Source organism: Primulina tabacum, chromosome 5, assembly GCF_025594145.1.
Source record: "Primulina tabacum isolate GXHZ01 chromosome 5, ASM2559414v2, whole genome shotgun sequence".
NCBI classification, from domain to species: Eukaryota; Viridiplantae; Streptophyta; class Magnoliopsida; order Lamiales; family Gesneriaceae; genus Primulina; species Primulina tabacum.
Window position 1 is genome coordinate 8,099,764 of NC_134554.1, and position 16,963 is coordinate 8,116,726.

Below are 16,963 nucleotides of genomic sequence, written 5' to 3' on the forward strand. Positions count from 1 at the left end.
ACGTGCTCTTTTATTCTAAGTTCTATCGATATTTTTCTCGCGAGAAAACAAAAATTCCGAAAAAAGCCATAGGTAGATTTCCTTGTTTGGTTTATGGGAGAGCTTACTATTTGCATGCACCATCAAATTTTACCTTTGAGGTTGGTCGGAACTGGCTGCACCGGGAGTGCTACTTGGACCAATATTTTCTCTGAGGTATGGTTCACCATCTAAATATAACCTCGCCAAGAGATTTATTGATTTATTCATTGATGCCAGTACTATTTAATTAAAAAGATTAATTGGGTTTTGTTTCCTTTTCTAATAAACACACGGTTCCAGGGAGTGTTCGATAGAGGTGATTAAAATTATAGATATCAAATTTATTTGAATTGTTCGAATTAATTTATTTAAAATATATTAATAATTTTAATATCCACTATATTTATCGCCTTGAAATTCGAATTTGTAATACATATATCAAATATCTTCATACAAATTAAATCCGTTAAAAAAAACATGACCTCCGACATTGACAACAATCAAAAGTAAAGATGTGAATTGGTTTTCATTATCAATTCAGTAATGTGTTTTAGATATAATTTTTTCCAATTTTTTTGAAGTATCAGAATATAATCTTATGCGTGTGATTTAGAATAAAATATTATCAGAACATAACAACTAAGATTTTCCATTGACGTGGAAAAGGTTCTCTTTAAAAGTGAAATTAATTTCCAAAATAGTTCCCATTTGAAAGTTTTTTTTTTTTTAATATATTAGTAGGTTTTTTGTGAGACGTTCTCACGTATCTTTATTCATGAAATATGTCACCATATTTATAATAATCAGTAATATTTTTCATTGAGTAACTCAAATAGGAGATCTGTGTCACAAAATCAACTAGTGAAACTGTCGTGCAAAAATTTGTGTCTTTATGTATTAATCAAGTCATCATTCTCTTTCTCTTCTTCACCTCACAACGCAAGAAAGACACATATAAATAATTTTTATAATATTTTAATGCGAAATTCCAAAAAAACTCAATATATAAATCAAAACAAAAACTTGCATTATTTCGATTTTCATAGAAAAAATGATATTTTTTGTGGATATTATATGATAAGTTTAAAACAGTGCGCAAAAATTGTTGGTTATGTGTTGAAGCAAGTGGTCAAATCACATATGCTACATATTCTTGTGATAGCCAAACCATATACGTGAACTTCGAAGATGGAAGTGTGAGTGTTCTTACTGCTTCTATGCTGCGGTTAAAATGTAGAATCAATCCATCTTCATACCAGCACAATGTCGTGGTTTCGCAATTTAAGGGTATAATAACAAATCTATATAAAAAAAATCATGTCTCGCACGTGCGAACCTACTTAAAAGAGCACGTGTCAGGCACGTGCTCGTAAAAAATCACATGTCTCGCACGTGTGAATCTTTAATAATGAAATAATTATCTTTTTTAATGTTATATTTAAAAAGCACACACAAACTTATTGTACTTAAATAGTGATCTTATGCTTAGAAAAAAGTAATTTCTAATTGTCATTACTATTACTATTTAATAAATAAAATGTGGTTGACATTTTTTTTTCCTTTTCTCATAAATACGATAATTATAGAGAGTGGTCAAATCAAGTTGTTTAAAATTATAGATATCAAATTATTGAATTATTTGAATGGATTTTTTAATGAGTTATATATAGATATACAATAATAGTTATGATATATTTTAAATATATCATAATTACTATCGTCTGAAACTCGAAATTTATTTATATTATTAAATTTCAATAACAATTATGTCATAAAAAATAATATATTTAAAAAATGATTTTTATTCAAAAAAATTTTTAGTTATCATGAGATAATGTTTTACATGTGTGATTTAGCATAAAATATTATCACAATTTGATTTTTGACAACTAAGATTTTCCACCGATAATAGATAAATTTTCTTTTTAAAATTAAAATTATTTTCCAAAATATTTTCCAATATTTTCATATATTAATCGAGTCGTTATCTTTTCATTCCCATTTGCCGATAAATGAATATACAAAGACGAGAGGGAAGTGTAAATATAAACCTCGTCAAGAGGTTTATATTTTCATCCATCGCTGCGTTACTATTTCCATCTCTTTCTCTTCTTCTCCTTGTGGATTTTCCGGCGACGGTGACCGGCGGAAGATCGATCGTCTTCTCTTCATCAAGATACTTCAAAACCAACGTAAGTTTTTTTTCTTTTTCTCACCAACCTTCTAGATTGTATATACAGTAAGCATTTCTTAATGTGAGTTTATTGATCGATCGGCTTTTCAATCGAAAGATCGGTTTTTAAGATCATGATGTAAGATCCGTATTTCAAAATTTCCCTTTATTTGACTGCGTAGGAAACTGCATGCGAGCGTATGTTGTCACGGCAGTGATGTCATGCTTTTTTCCCCGATTAAAGTACGTGGAAAGGAAAAGAAATGTGTTTCACGTATTATGCGTGCAAGAATCGATGTGATTAGAACTTGAAGCCCATTCCCATAAATGTATCGGTTTTTACTTTTTATTAGGAGATCTTATAGTACTCTTATTCACTGCATTTTCAAACAATTTCAACAACTACAGGAGAAACATAGATTTGGGAATCAGTCAAGTGTTATGGGATCAAGATTCGAGTGAGAACGAGATTAACATTTGGTTTAGTGGTTCTTTTGATGGCATCCAAGACGATCAGAAAGGCAATTGGGGCGGTGAAGGATCATACTAGCATAAGTTTAGCCAAAGTGACAGGCAGTGTTGCCCCTGACCTTGAGGTGTTGATTGTGAAAGCCACAACACATGAAAATGAGCCTGCAGATGACAAGTATGCGAGGGAAATATTGAATATGTTATCGTATTCAAGAGGGTACGTCGTCACATGTGTTTTGGCGATTTCAAAAAGGCTGAGCAAAACCCGTGATTGGGTTGTGGCCTTGAAGACCTTGATGCTTGTGAATAGATTGTTGAGTGATGGGGACCCGGTTTTTGGACAGGAGATTATGTTGGCCAGCCCGAAGGGGACGAGGGTTCTAAATTTGTCAGATTTTCGAGATGAGGCTCACTCAAGCTCGTGGGACCATTCAGGATTCGTGAGGAACTATGCATTGTACTTGGATCAGAAGCTTGATTTCATGATGTATGAGAGGAGACTTAGTGTTGTTCATGGTGAGAAGCAGAGGAATGAGTACGAGTATGGAGAGCTCAGAGATCAAGCTCATTATGATACAGACAGGAAGTTGAGGTCATATGCAGATCTGAACGGAATGCTAAGGGAGAGCAAAGAAGTGATATCTGATAAGGAAATGGAGCCCTGGAGAATTTTGGAGAGATTAATTCAGTTGCTCCAGATTCTTGGTCGACTATTGGCTTCTAAACCAATAGGAGCTGCAAATAACAGTAAGATGGTGCTTGTAGCACTATCCTTGCTTGTAAAAGAGAGTTTTAGGTTTTATGCAGATGTATCTAATTCATTGAATCTTTTGCTCGACCATTTCTTGGAGCTAGAATATGCTTCCTGTGTTAAGGCTTTTGATGTGTATGTTGATGCGTCGAAGACGATTGATGAACTTGTTGTGTTCTATAGTTGGTGTAAGGATCTAGGGTTGGTGAGATCATCGGAATTCCCTGAAGTGCAGAAAATTACGGATAAACTTTTGGGAACTCTTGAGGGGTTCTTGCGGGAAAAGGCTAATAGGCTAAAGAGCGCAGAGGAAATCAACGAAGAGGTTTTCCTAAAACTTAAAGAGGAGAAAGGACCTGATATATATGAAATAAAAGCTCTCCCTCCACCAGAGAATTACAACTCTCCAACCACGCCACAGTCCCTAGACAAGCCGAAACAGCAGGTCACTGGAGACCTTGTGAATTTGAAAAATGCAATATTGGCTGATGAATATGACGACAAATTGGCACTCTCCTTGTTTTCAGTGCTTGCTGCTGCAGGAAAAAATTATGCTTGGGAAGAATTTTCTACTGATGGAGAGCCTGTCTTGACTTCAGCATGGCAGAATCCAGCAGCTGAGAGTGGTAAAGCTGACTGGGAACTAGTCTTGGTGGAATCTTCCAGCCATTTATCACAGCAAAAGGCAAATCTTCCCGGTGGCTTCGATTCATTGCTATTAAGTGGAATGTATGATCAGGGGGCCACAAGGCAACAAACTAATTATTCTGAAATGAGCGTTGGAAGTTCAAGCAGTGTAGCACTGCCACAAACAAGCAAAAATATGCCAGTTTTGGCGTTACCTGCACCGGATGGAACGGTCCAACCAGTCGGGCAACAAGATCCTTTTGCTGCATCTCTTTGCGTGCCACCACCTTCTTATGTTCAAATTGCGGACATAGAGAAGAAACAACTGTTACTAACACAGGAACAACGGCTTTGGCAGCAATATGCAAACAATGGGATGCAAGGACAAATGGCCTTGGCCAATATTGCTGGTACTGCAAGCTACTATGGAACACCGCAAGCTTCAGGCCTCGGAGTGCCAGCTGGGTATTATTACTCGCCCTACTAAATTCTATCACCATTTATATATATAATAGTAATCCTCCTTGGTTGCCTGCCGCACCTATCTTTATCCGCTATTAAGCTTTTTATGGAATTTTCTGAAATTAGATTTGGTGAAATGGTGCTATGATGTTACTATTAAGCATTTTAAATGCTTAGTGATTATATACACTGGGATCATAGATAAACGAATTTATCGTATCAATGTGATGGACGACCATTGCTGGCATGAGATGCTATTCTTGATTCATCTTGGAAAAGCTTCTTTAGCCAAATCGTGGAACTTTTGATTGTTGAAAGATTATAGGGATCCAAGAAGAAATACTTGGGAATATACATTTCAATGAATTCTATGCCATAAATCGTGTGAAGCACACCTAATGTTGTATAGCCTTTATATTACACACAAAATAAATTAAAACGATCCGCGTTAGATACATGTAAGACTTGTGTATATGCGCAAATTATATTTATATGTTTTTAAATGTTGATGTTATTTATTTCCCTATGACATGTTTATTGGGGATGCAGTCACATAATTCCTTTGTCACGTGCCCGTGTCGAGATATTTTCATCTATGAATACTAAAGCTACGTTTGGTTAGAGGATAAAATTATGAAATGATTAAGAGAGAAATGATAAAAATAATTATTGAAGTACAAATATAATATATAATGATAAAATAATATTATGTTTTGTATGATTGTTAAGAATGAGATAATTAAGAATCTTTTGATGAATTGAGAAAATTGCCCATCAACTTCGGCGGCGGCGGCGGTTGTCGGTCGGCAGTCGGCGGCGGCGGTGGCGGCGGATGTGGTCAGCCGACGTTCGGTTGTCAGTCAGCGGCGGCTGGCAGTCGGCCGACAGTTGGCGGTTGTCGGCCGACGACGGCGATGGTCGGTGGCGGGAAGTGGTGGTGAGTTTGGATATAGGAGAAGGGTAATATTGAAAAAATAGAATGTATTAATAGTTGGATAAATAATCCTAGGGGGTGAGGATTGATTATGTTATCACAGTTGATTATTTTATCACAATTAAGAGTTAGATAAAATTATGAAATAATTAAGAGAGAAATGATAAAAATAATTATTGAAATAGAAATATAATATATGATGATAAAATAATATTATATTTGGTATGATTGTAAAAAATGAGATAATTAAGAATCTTTTGATGAATTGACAAAATTGTTCATCCACTTTGACGGCGGCGGTGTGGCAGTCGGCTGTCAGCGGCGGCGGAGGCTGCTGATGTGGTTGGCCGGTGGGCGGCCGGCAATTGGCGGTTGTTGGGCGGCGGCGGTCGGTGGCGGGAAGTGGTCGTAAGTTTGGATATAGGAGAAGGGTAGAATTAAAAAAAATAAAATGAATTAAGAGTTGGATAAATAATCCTAGGGGATGATGAGTGATTATTTTATCCCAGTTAATATAACCTAATCATTTATACGAGGAATTGTCTTGATTAAATAAAAATACTACCAAACATGATATTAGGTGTGTTAAAAAACTATAAACACACTCGTATCAAACGTAGCCCAAGAGTATTTGTGCACTCATTTGACATATGATGTTTCGATTTTCTTGAAAAAAAAAGGAGTGTGTATACTAGCCAACCAATAGGCTATACAAATCGGATAAATTGAACTTGATGTATATTGTATGTTACTCGGATGACACTGATGAAAAGATATTATTCGATTTTGAGTATATATATATTATTTACGAGCTCAAAACCAGACAGTAATAAAAATTAGAAGTAACATAGTCTTAACTGTGTTCTAACTTTTTACGAGGGAATAGTTTCAAAGATAAAACATCTTTTCGCAATAAATCTTTATGAAAATTGAAAATAAAAAATTTGAATTTTTCCGATTAAATAAGGTCAATTCCTTGTGGTCGCGTATACATTGTTCAAGCACAGTTGCGAACAAGAAATTCACCAAATGTTGCATAGACGTTGCGTGGTCAAATTGGACTCAACTTTTCTCTATTTCTGAACGCATTTTGTTTCATCTTTTTAAGTGGGAAACGACATTTTTTTCCTCTCAAGATAAAAATAAATTTGGAAAAGGGTCCGTCCGACGATTTAAAAAGTCCTTAAATAGATATTTTAAAATATTTTTGTTATATTAGGGGAAAAATCATTTTCAAAACTTAACCAAATTTTTTTTTTAAAAAAAAACGAAATCTTATTTTTTTAAAAAAAACGTAATCTTATTTTTAATTCAGTCAGTTTGTTCGATTTAAGGTCAAACCACCTAACTCATGGCTAATTTTTGGAGATCATGCACGCGTTTTGTGACGTAGGTTTAATATTTTTAAGGAATTGGCAATAAAATACCTGTAAGTAAAAATTGATATATGCGTGTATGTTTTGCATAAAAATTACGAGATAAGCCACGAGAAAGTAACATATTAATTAAATATTTGCGGTGGAATGGTCAAGAAATATGAAGTCCCTCTCAAAAAATAAAAATAAAAAAAATTAGCTCATACTTATTGATCCAAGAATCAAAGGCTACTAAACATAGAAAATCATCTTTATTCGTATGAAGACAATATATATATGATGAGGAAATTACATGAAATAAAATAAATATTATGAATCACGAAATAAAAAAGACATGCATCGTATCTAGTTGTACAAAACTGCGAAGGCAACGGCCAAGAAAGTCAAGGGCAAGGTTGCGACGGCGAGAGATGGGGTGGAGCTGTCTGGTGGAGGTGGAGCCGTGGTGCTTCCGGAGGGCGGTGTGCTCGATGGTGTGGAAGGAGAAACGGGAGGAGTGGCGGTGGCGCCGCCGGCGGTGACGTTGATGGCTAGCTTCTGACCTGCTGGGCAGTGCCCCGGGATGGTGCAGATGTAATAGTGCTCCCCGGAGGAGTTGAGGGTGATCCTGGCGGGGCCGGTGGTTATGATGGCGGTGGAGGATGTGTTGCATGAGTCGTATTCATCCTCGGTAACTTCAACCACGTCATGCCGATTAGTTGGAAAGTTGAATACTGCATTTTTACAATTAAAGATTGCAAATGAGAAACATGGAAATAAAAGGAAAAGTTCAGGAAATTAATATTTATAAGCGTTTTGCTTCTTTTGTTATCTTTTTATATAGATGAATTTTAATGTGCATCGTATGAAATTGATATTAAATCAACAATATTAAAAGATTTATTGATTTTGGACAAAAAAACAAAGACATCAAAACATACCAACTTTTCCGGCTAAATTGCAATTTCCTAACCAAACAATATTAAATCACTCAAAAGTCGATTTTTTATAAACAAAAAAGTTTTGTTTTTTAGAAATACAACAAGTTCAAACATTTTAAAAAAACATCAACTTTCAAACACATTAATAAAATTTAAGATTCTTTTAAACATATGACCAAGATGAAATCTTACCTAGAGTGTCTCCAACAAAAAAACTCTTGCCCCTAGCCCATGTTTGGTAAGCAACTGAACCACCAGGAGGAACAGTCCATCCAAGGCTATCTCCCACAGTGTAAGTCATCGCAGCTCTAGCCGGTGCTGGTGCTGTCGCTGGCGTAGCCACTGGTGGAGGGGTGGTCGTTTCCGCCGGTGATGGGGCAGGGGAGACAGCGGGAGAGCTGACCACATTGATAGACAACTTCATACCAGCACCACAGTGACCTGTGAAGGTGCAAATGAAGTGGTGTTCCCCGGAAGATGTCAAAGTGATATTAGCCGGTCCATCGGTAGAACGGGAGATTGGGTTGTTTCCATTGCATGAATCGAATGAATCCTTGGTCACCTCTGCTACATCATGTGATCCTGTTGTGAAATTGAATACTGCAAAAAAAAAAATTGGTCATAACCAGCATATCTATTTAGTTAAAATAAAAACTTAATAAAAATATAGTTTACTAATGGTAACACAATATAATATTGACTTCCTGCAACTTACCAAGCACATCTCCGACCGCAAAATTTCGTGTGCCGGCCCAAGTGCGATACGCTACTTCTCCACCGGGGGGAAAGGTCCATCCCAACGCGTCACCCACCACATGTGTGGTTTGAGCCAACGACTTATGAAACATTGCCATGACAACTAATGTCATGAAAATAATGTTAGAAATTCCTAATCTTGCCGTCATATTTTCTTTGTGTTCTGAATATCTCGGGTCGCCCCACCAGGCTGTGATATAAGATTGTAGATATATGTGTGTATATGAATTGAAGATGTGTTGAGTGTGGTGGTCGCATTTGTATGATCAATATGTTCATGTATTTATAGTATACAAAAACCGACCTAGGTTGCATATGTGATTTGAACATTGACCTAGTGAAATGTTGAATGGGATACGTGGGACAAAATTTGGACTCTTCACACAATAAAAAGTCAAATATTAACCAAATATTGCTCGGTCCGGTAGGGTCCGTGTTACGTGGAACTTAGTTTGAAGACTTTGCAATAATAATATATTTTTTGGCAAAAAATATATTAACGTGTGAAACCATCAATGTTGAACTTTCTCAGAGGTACACTCAGTCTTTGCCATATAAATATTTTATATGTCACCAACTTTAAGATTGTTCTTTTCCAGATAACAAATATTTTTATAAAAAGATTTTTTTGAATAATATTCAAAAGCTAAAAAGAACTAATCACAATAATCAAAAGCTAAACTTTATAATAATAAAAAAAAATTATAGCGAAAATATACGGAGGAAATAGTCGTCTTGTTTGTTTCCTAGAAACATTTTGTTACGTAACCAGAATGAAATTAATTAATTTTTATTTCTTTCTCCAAAAATTAGATTTCGGGAGTTTGCAAACCTTTTTATCCAAACATGTTTTGGATTTACCCTTCTCACGAAGGTATAACATGTTTGCAAAATGTCAAGTTCTGAATTTTTCATATACATTTTGAAAATATACAATTTTAGAGTTTTCAACATTTAAAAATCATAAAAAAAATTTAGATGTCATATCTCTTTTGAGTCTTGCAACACATATGTTACAAAAATAAGTCTGTATACTCGTTGAATTTACTCAAAGTTTAGAAATATGTAAATATATGGAAATTTGGAGGTCTATAATCTATATTTTCTTCAAAAAGTTCTATCCACTATTAATAAAATATTGTTTAAATTTAAATTATTAACGATTTAATGATAAAGTATTTTATTATTATTTATTTATCATAGAAATGGTCCACATCTATATATATAAATTATATTATTGTTATTGTAGGCTTCGAGGTAACCGGTATCACACGGTTTCCACATTATCTTTTTCTTCGTCTCTATTTGTTTATATTTGTTTGGTTGGATATTAAACATTTAATATTTCATTGATTAATTCGTGTTTCCTCTGGTTTACTAGAAGTAGAGAACTAGTCGAGTCATTAAAATATTTTTTATATCAAATAAATTTTTAAAATTTTAATGCGTCAATATACAATAAATCAAAAGGTAAATATTGAAGTATTACTTTGGCGGTATTTATCTGTGGCATCTATTGAAATAAATGAAGTTACACAATAAAAAATCACATTAAATAAAAAGTTACAAATTTAACAATAAACCAAATACAACCTATGACTGTTAAAATACATTAAAACATCAAAAAATAACCAATTAATTTTATTAGTCCACAACTCCACAAGCATATATCTAATCCTCAGATACATAAAAAGAAATAGAACCAAACAATTAATTGCACAAAAAATATGTGCACAAACAAACAAGAATACAAATGCCACAACTGCATAGACACCAATGAAATAAAATAACATACTCCATCCAAACATATTTACATCATGATCAGGCCGATGATCATCGATGCGAAAACAACGAAAAGCACAGCATAGCTCGTTCTAACCGGGGCTGAGCTTGGCGGCGGAGGCGGGGTAAGTTCCGAAGTCGGGGGAGGAATAGATGGCGTTCCGGGGAACGTGCCTGGAGTTGGTGCTGGTGGACTGACCATGCTTCCAGGAGCTGGTGCTGATGCTGGTGCTGGAGGGGTGGCTCTGCCGCCCGGTGCGGGAGACGGGCTTGAAGTCGGTGGTGTCACTATCGGTGTCGGCGACGGGGTGGTGCTAGGAGGCGGCGGCGGCGAAGCTGGAGCGGGGCTAGGACTAATTTTAGAGGCAGTGACATTGATAGCTAGTTTTTGTCCAAGCGAACAATGCTGGCCGAATGTGCAAATGTAGTAGTCCGCATCAGCCGTGTTGAGGGTTAAGCTTGCAGGCCCGACTGTGGTTAAGAAAAGGGGGCTCGTGGAGCTGCATCCATCATATGCCGACTTTGTTACTCTGGCCACGTCATGCTCTCCGGTGGTGAAGTTGAATACTGGAAGCAAAGGCAACCATATCAACTCAATTGTCATCAAAACACCATTCTATGATTTTGATCTAATGATGCCAAAGTAAATCAAAAATTTTAAGGGCATAAAATATTCTTGCAAATAACCGGTACTATTAGCCTAAAGGTCTGCTACTACTTAATGATATGTGTTCAATGCTCCATTTTGTGGTAGATTTTGTGTCACACGGAAGATATACATGGTTTAATAATTCTCGTCAGACGATGAAAATTAAGGAACAATTATGTTGTATGTATCGATTTTGCATGAAACGTAAGTACAACGTAGAACAGAGGATTTCCTTCTGCAGATACTCGAGAAAGAACCAAACATAACCATGTCTTCCATCAATTTAAGACTCTGCTATGGACTCTTACGTACTGTAGAATAATTCACATGAATTCTTTTTTCTCTGGATAATTTTTGTGACTTTTTAAGATTAAGCACGAGATTAAGCAAACCAACTCGTGAAGGAAAAATTAAAAAAAAAAAATCAAACCCCTGAAATTTCAATGAATTCTTTCACGTAATGAAATAATATACACACATTACCAAGAACGTCCCCAACTGTGAAAACATGCTGAGAAGCATAGTTAGCATACGTCGTGCCGCCGTCCTGCGGAATACCCCATCCGAAGCCGTCACCGACGACATAGGTGGCTGGGGCCGCGTACCCCACCAGCTCCGCCGCCAGCAAAATTGCAAAAACAGCCGTCCAATTGAACGCCATTCTCTCTGGTGTGTTCTAAAGTCGCCCCTGGATTCAAGTTATCTGACTGAAACAGGTTGAATTCCGATTTGGGTAGGGGCTATAAAGCGATCAAATCTATGAATCTACGGGCAGCCTTTGAACAATGTTGGATGATAGTTGCAGTATTAGTGGAGTCGCTATTTACATCGCCTACGGGCTGGTTGATATCGTGTACTTATTACATAGGCTAGGGTGACCACAATAATTGCCATTTGAACTATTCAACATCAAATTTATCTCTAAATAAAAATACTTTCCTTCCCATTTTTAATTGAAACCGCCATAGTGTTAATATCATTATTAAAAATGATTTTATATTAACATAAATTAATGAAAATAAATGACCTTTTGACCAATAATAATAAGATAGATATATTTTTTAAGGCGAATTTATCATACAAAATTTATTCAATGTTGTTTATTTAATTAACGTAGTTTACACGATAACGTATTAAACCAAAAATATACTCTTTGTACACAGAATAGTAAAAGTCTAATCTCATGCTTATATAATTTACGAGTACATGTTTTAAAAAAAAGGCATTGCATTAAAAACTAATTTCAGCTGGTAAGAGGGCCTAAACCCTATCTAGACCGACTTACAAAATAATTTATGAAATCTAGTAAATTATACACATTTATTACTATAGCTTAACTTTTCAAGTCAGCTTCCCTTTCTGTTTTTCACCAAATCTTGATTAAGATGAAATCTTTGGTCAATCTAATATTTTCGTATATACTTCAGACTTATAAAATAATTTTAAAAAATTAGAGGAAAGGGTTTTCATTTAACAATGATGCATAATTTACTAAAAAAAACTGATGATACATGAAAAATTACAATTTAACAAGAATTTTATATATATATACACATATATATACACACACACACACACACATATTATATTTATATAAGAGTTTATCGCATAATTGTCAACTACTCGTATATGCGATAGAACTTTGGTATCATCCATGGAAGCGTAAGGTTGTATGTCGTTTACCCAGAATTTGGATATGTGCGAGGAGTCGGGTGAGGACAATTTTCCACCGAATCAAGATATATATAGGACATGCACACTTGTCATATTCTACATCACTCCTTTATTTTATTATTTTGTTTATATATATACAAACTTTAATTTTTTTAATGATTCTCCCGTTTTTGTTTTTAAGATAATCAATACAATACAATAAGTACATATATATCAACCATATAAACTGATTTTAACTATTTCTTACAATCCAATATGGATAGAAGATATTCAGTTAGGGAATCGGGCTATAATTATCTAAAAACAATTTAAGTTAAAAGGTAAACATGATCCGAGCCACAGTTTTAATTGTATGTTACGTAGTCAAATCTACGTAGATTTATCAATTTCATAAAAAAAAAAAAAAAATCGATTAGTGTGGAACTACAGATGTGTTGAATTGAGAAGTTTAGTTGTATAAACTCTCCAAAAAGTCCACTTTACCATATCATTGGCTTTCAATCAATGAAACAAGGGTATTGTCAGAGCATGACAAGAGATTCCTTGTGATATAATTCATCGTCTGCCCCATTCTAGGAACATGTTGCTTATATAATTCTGTTTATAAGCATGGATGACAATGTGTTGAGTCAATTTGAGTAAAAAAAATATTATTCCATGTCAGGTTCATATCATATTTTTCTCTTACACGTACGTACAAGAAAATTGAGATCACCACCAAAAAATCGCGTAAAATATTGAAACCTTTAATCGAGTCGAGAAAGTGAAAAAACAATGGATCTCAACTCTAGTACCTATACACGATAGACCTCGACAAAGAGCAGAACTCGTTCCACAAACTTCATCCCGGTGAACGTAAGCAGCCACCGGGAAGTAGGAACTTGAACTTCTTGGCATTTTCAATCAAATATGCAGGAATATGAACTGCTGAAGCCGACCTGGGAATTGAACCCATTTTCTTGATCAAGTCCTTGAAAGAATACTCCTCAGGCAACATATCGAACAAATCATCTCCCCGGCATATAAGTTCCTGAATTCTTGAATATTTCAAAAATTCATTTCGCCTCACCCGGTCTGCATGACTATATGCTGTCATTTTAAATACAAATTCTCTAAGATACCGAAAGCAAAAGCTACAATGCCACCCTGCATCAGAGAGGATAACATCAGTCTGGCGAGAATGACGGTATTGGGTATGTTGGTTGTATATGTGGATGGTAGCACGCCAGCTGCTATAGTCGACTGGGAACTCGAAGGAATACATATAATTCTTCATTTCAAGATGAAGCACAGAAGGAGCCCCATCACACCATTTCAGTAGTTTCACAGTATGGGGACTCGGGATTTCATCTGTGTCTGATATGATGAGTAGGTCATCAACTTCTATACCAGCCCGACGAAGCAGCCCATTCATGGCCATACGATGTTCTGCTTCGAGTTTGAATGGGTCTTCATGTGACCCGTATGACGCAATCCGACCAGGGAATACCCCATGGACTATTTTTTCTTCGGCAAAAGCAAATCTGTTGCGATTTGTAGCGAAGTAGAGAGGCTTCGGAATACCTGTGAAAGTAGTATTGGCTTCCAGAATCACGAATTTATTAACATATGGATAGAGTTCGTTCCACCGAATCTCAAGCATGTCCAGTTCATTGCTAAATATAATTCCATCAAAAACTCTGCGTGGCTCTGATCTTAAGGACCAACCATGGAGATGACAAAGGTTTCCCATAGAAACATTCTCGGCATAATAATGTGGTAAGTGCTCGAATGGAGGAGGAGGATTGTCCCATATCGGGCGGAAAAAATATGAGATCTTCTGACCGTAGATAAAAATTCCAATGACACAAATTGGTCCAAGTATCAAGATCAGAATGAAAATGAACTTTCGAGGAGTGCGTCTGGAGGAGAGACGGTGAGGTCTTGGGGCCATGCTACAGCAGACATTTATCAGGATTAATTGCTAACACAGAATCATGGTTCCACAAATCATGCCCTGCATATCGATTTCAGTATATTTTAAGAAGGATAAAGGACAAGTAACAGATAAAAAAACCTAGTAGAATCTGACAATCTCGCCAGATGTTCATAAAATCAAAAGTCCAAAGAGCAACTGCAAATACTTATCACAGAAGTTGAAATTAGAGCCAAATTCCCAGAAAAAATAAGACAGTCAACTACCTTAAACCTACAGGATGGCCATCGTTCAGTTAAGGCAAATCACATTTTCAGCACCTATTGTAAGAACATTTTCATAGCAGTGTGCAAAATTACCAATAGGTTACTAGAACCTCAGAAATAAAATAAAATAACACTCCAAACTATATGAAGGCTTTCAACTGTGCTCCTCTGAAGGTCCAAATAAATTTGAGATTCGGCCCAACAACGTACAAAGATTTCTACAAGCGTATCTCTATAGTTGAATGAGATTTCCTTGAGAGAACAACGGTTAACAACAAGTGAGAGTGTGATCCCGCGACTCAGTGTCATTCAATTAACCAGAATACTTTATCAAGTGACTACTGTGGCTCAGCAACTGATGTCTCTGACTTTTTTCCACCGCTAAACTCCATCAGCAAGATACAGAACTTTAAAATTGTCATCACTACTAACATGTACTGTCCAAAAACCAGTATTACATAAACCCTTTACTTTTCATATGGTATGAAGATAACATCCTAAGTAATCATCTAAAAATGTCATAAATACCTCTCAGTTTATTGAGACGGTGAAATTTATATTATATTCAACAATAATTCCAGACTTAGTGAGATAACTGTACAAGTATCACATAAAGAAATTTCACATGTTTTTGTATTTCTACTGGGAAGGGATAATTCATGCAAAGCAGAATCTATACATCAACTTAAAAGAAGCCAAATTATGTATCATCAGAATGATATAGAACACTAATAAAAGTAGATGATTAAAACACATAACTAACTGCAACCATCAGATGACAAATTGTCACTAATCACTCATGTTATTAACAAAAATACTTGGGGCCAACCAAGTAGAACAATTTATATATCATAAAAGTTCGATGTACATGAGTTAGAAACAAGGCTTCAACAGTGAGAAGATTGCACAAATGCTGCCTGCAGTTAAACAATGTATTGCTGGATTCGGGAAACTTGTCATGCATTTTAAATTTATCTCTTTCAACTAATGACTCTAAGAACGCATACAAAGTTTAAGTTTCATGCAAAAACAATTTTAGGCATGCACTGCATTGATGTCCATTATTTTCATTCGGGTTAAGAATTTAATACATTTTTTAAAATGATACTAGAAATAACACTTCCTTCCAAATATGGAAGGTTATTCATACTTCTCGCTTTTCACTAGTTTAAACATGGGATTACTTCCTAAATAATGCAATCCGTCATTTATCGACATAATACCGCATTTCATATCTACTAGCTAAAGGAGAACAAAACGCCAACCTTGAGCGATTAATACTCGACCTCAAAACATAATCAAAATCCAACTTCTTAATCTATCTTCAATTAAATGCACACACACAAAAAACAAAAAAGAAAAGATTTTAACCGTAGGATTCGAACAATCAACGCCATTAATCAACAGAAGAAAACAAAACTGCGTAACAGAATGATTAGGAAAAAAAAAGTCAACGAGTATCTCCAATTAGGTAAGGAATGATAATTCCCCAAAATTCACACACAAAATTCAATAAATCCATTTAGGCTTTGACCACTTTCACATACCTTTCATCGTTGAAATTCCATGTATCGTCGTACGAATTTGGAAAATACAAGAACTGTTGCGATATTATTATACGTATAGAGAGTGTATGCAGGAAAAAGGGGAACTCTATTTAATAACAATTTCATAATTGTGGCTTTCTCCGCACAAGCAGTTAATTATAGCTCTGGCAATTCTATAACAGTTTTTATCAATAAATATTTATATGAAATAAATATAATTAAGTAATTTTTTTGGTCTGAATAGTTTTGGAAGTTTTTTTTTTTTTTTTTTTAAGTCGGAATGAATTTGTCATTATTTGAGTTTTGATATTCTTGAGACATTGGTATCTCACTTTAACTATAAATAATTGAGAATAGTTTTTGGTGTTTTATTTTTAATAATCTATTTTTTTATGCATTGTATGTTATTTTTTGATACTTAGCTTATCATCCCAGTCTATTAGCATGTTGAGATATGTCGGCAACAAATTTATATCAAGGTTTATAATTTTCCAAGTAAAATTAAAATCTAGGTAGCTTTGGGATCGATGTTTGGTATCATAGTGTTCGTGCTCGATTATATAATATTTCTTCAGTATACTGTTGGGATTCACATTACTTTGGAGGAGTATAATGAGCATGAAGAAGGTTTAGCAGAGT

At 35.1% G+C, this 16,963-nt stretch overlaps 4 protein-coding genes across 6 annotated transcripts; 1 reads left to right on the top strand and 3 right to left on the bottom strand.

The window, feature by feature from the left end:
- The first annotated feature begins 2,018 nt into the window (after positions 1-2,018).
- LOC142546147 (putative clathrin assembly protein At2g25430) lies at positions 2,019-5,023 on the top strand. The gene is made up of 2 exons (XM_075653684.1): positions 2,019-2,213; positions 2,603-5,023. Exon 2 carries the CDS (start codon positions 2,692-2,694, stop codon positions 4,528-4,530), a length of 1,839 nt encoding a protein of 612 aa, XP_075509799.1. The 5' UTR covers positions 2,019-2,213; positions 2,603-2,691; the 3' UTR covers positions 4,531-5,023.
- Positions 5,024-7,053: 2,030 nt separating this feature from the next.
- LOC142546148 (blue copper protein-like) lies at positions 7,054-8,754 on the bottom strand. The gene is made up of 3 exons (XM_075653685.1): positions 8,451-8,754; positions 7,928-8,335; positions 7,054-7,528 (listed from the first exon to the last, which is right to left on the bottom strand). Exons 1-3 carry the CDS (start codon positions 8,638-8,640, stop codon positions 7,161-7,163), a joined length of 966 nt encoding a protein of 321 aa, XP_075509800.1. The 5' UTR covers positions 8,641-8,754; the 3' UTR covers positions 7,054-7,160.
- Positions 8,755-10,015: 1,261 nt separating this feature from the next.
- LOC142546149 (blue copper protein-like) lies at positions 10,016-11,790 on the bottom strand. Its single transcript, XM_075653686.1, has 2 exons — positions 11,406-11,790; positions 10,016-10,840 (listed from the first exon to the last, which is right to left on the bottom strand). Exons 1-2 carry the CDS (start codon positions 11,581-11,583, stop codon positions 10,302-10,304), a joined length of 717 nt encoding a protein of 238 aa, XP_075509801.1. The 5' UTR covers positions 11,584-11,790; the 3' UTR covers positions 10,016-10,301.
- Positions 11,791-13,220: 1,430 nt separating this feature from the next.
- On the bottom strand, positions 13,221-16,458 carry LOC142546151 (uncharacterized). 3 transcript variants are annotated; one of them, XM_075653689.1, is made up of 2 exons: positions 16,325-16,458; positions 13,221-14,530 (listed from the first exon to the last, which is right to left on the bottom strand). In XM_075653689.1, the coding sequence occupies exon 2, from the start codon at positions 14,527-14,529 to the stop codon at positions 13,438-13,440; it is 1,092 nt and encodes a 363-aa protein (XP_075509804.1). In that variant the 5' UTR covers position 14,530; positions 16,325-16,458; the 3' UTR covers positions 13,221-13,437. The 3 variants fall into 3 exon arrangements, with proteins under 3 accessions (XP_075509804.1, XP_075509802.1, XP_075509803.1); XM_075653687.1 differs by having other exon boundaries at positions 13,221-14,592; positions 16,325-16,444; XM_075653688.1 differs by lacking the exon at positions 16,325-16,458 and adding an exon at positions 16,149-16,313 and having other exon boundaries at positions 13,221-14,592.
- Between the last annotated feature and the right edge of the window lie 505 nt (positions 16,459-16,963).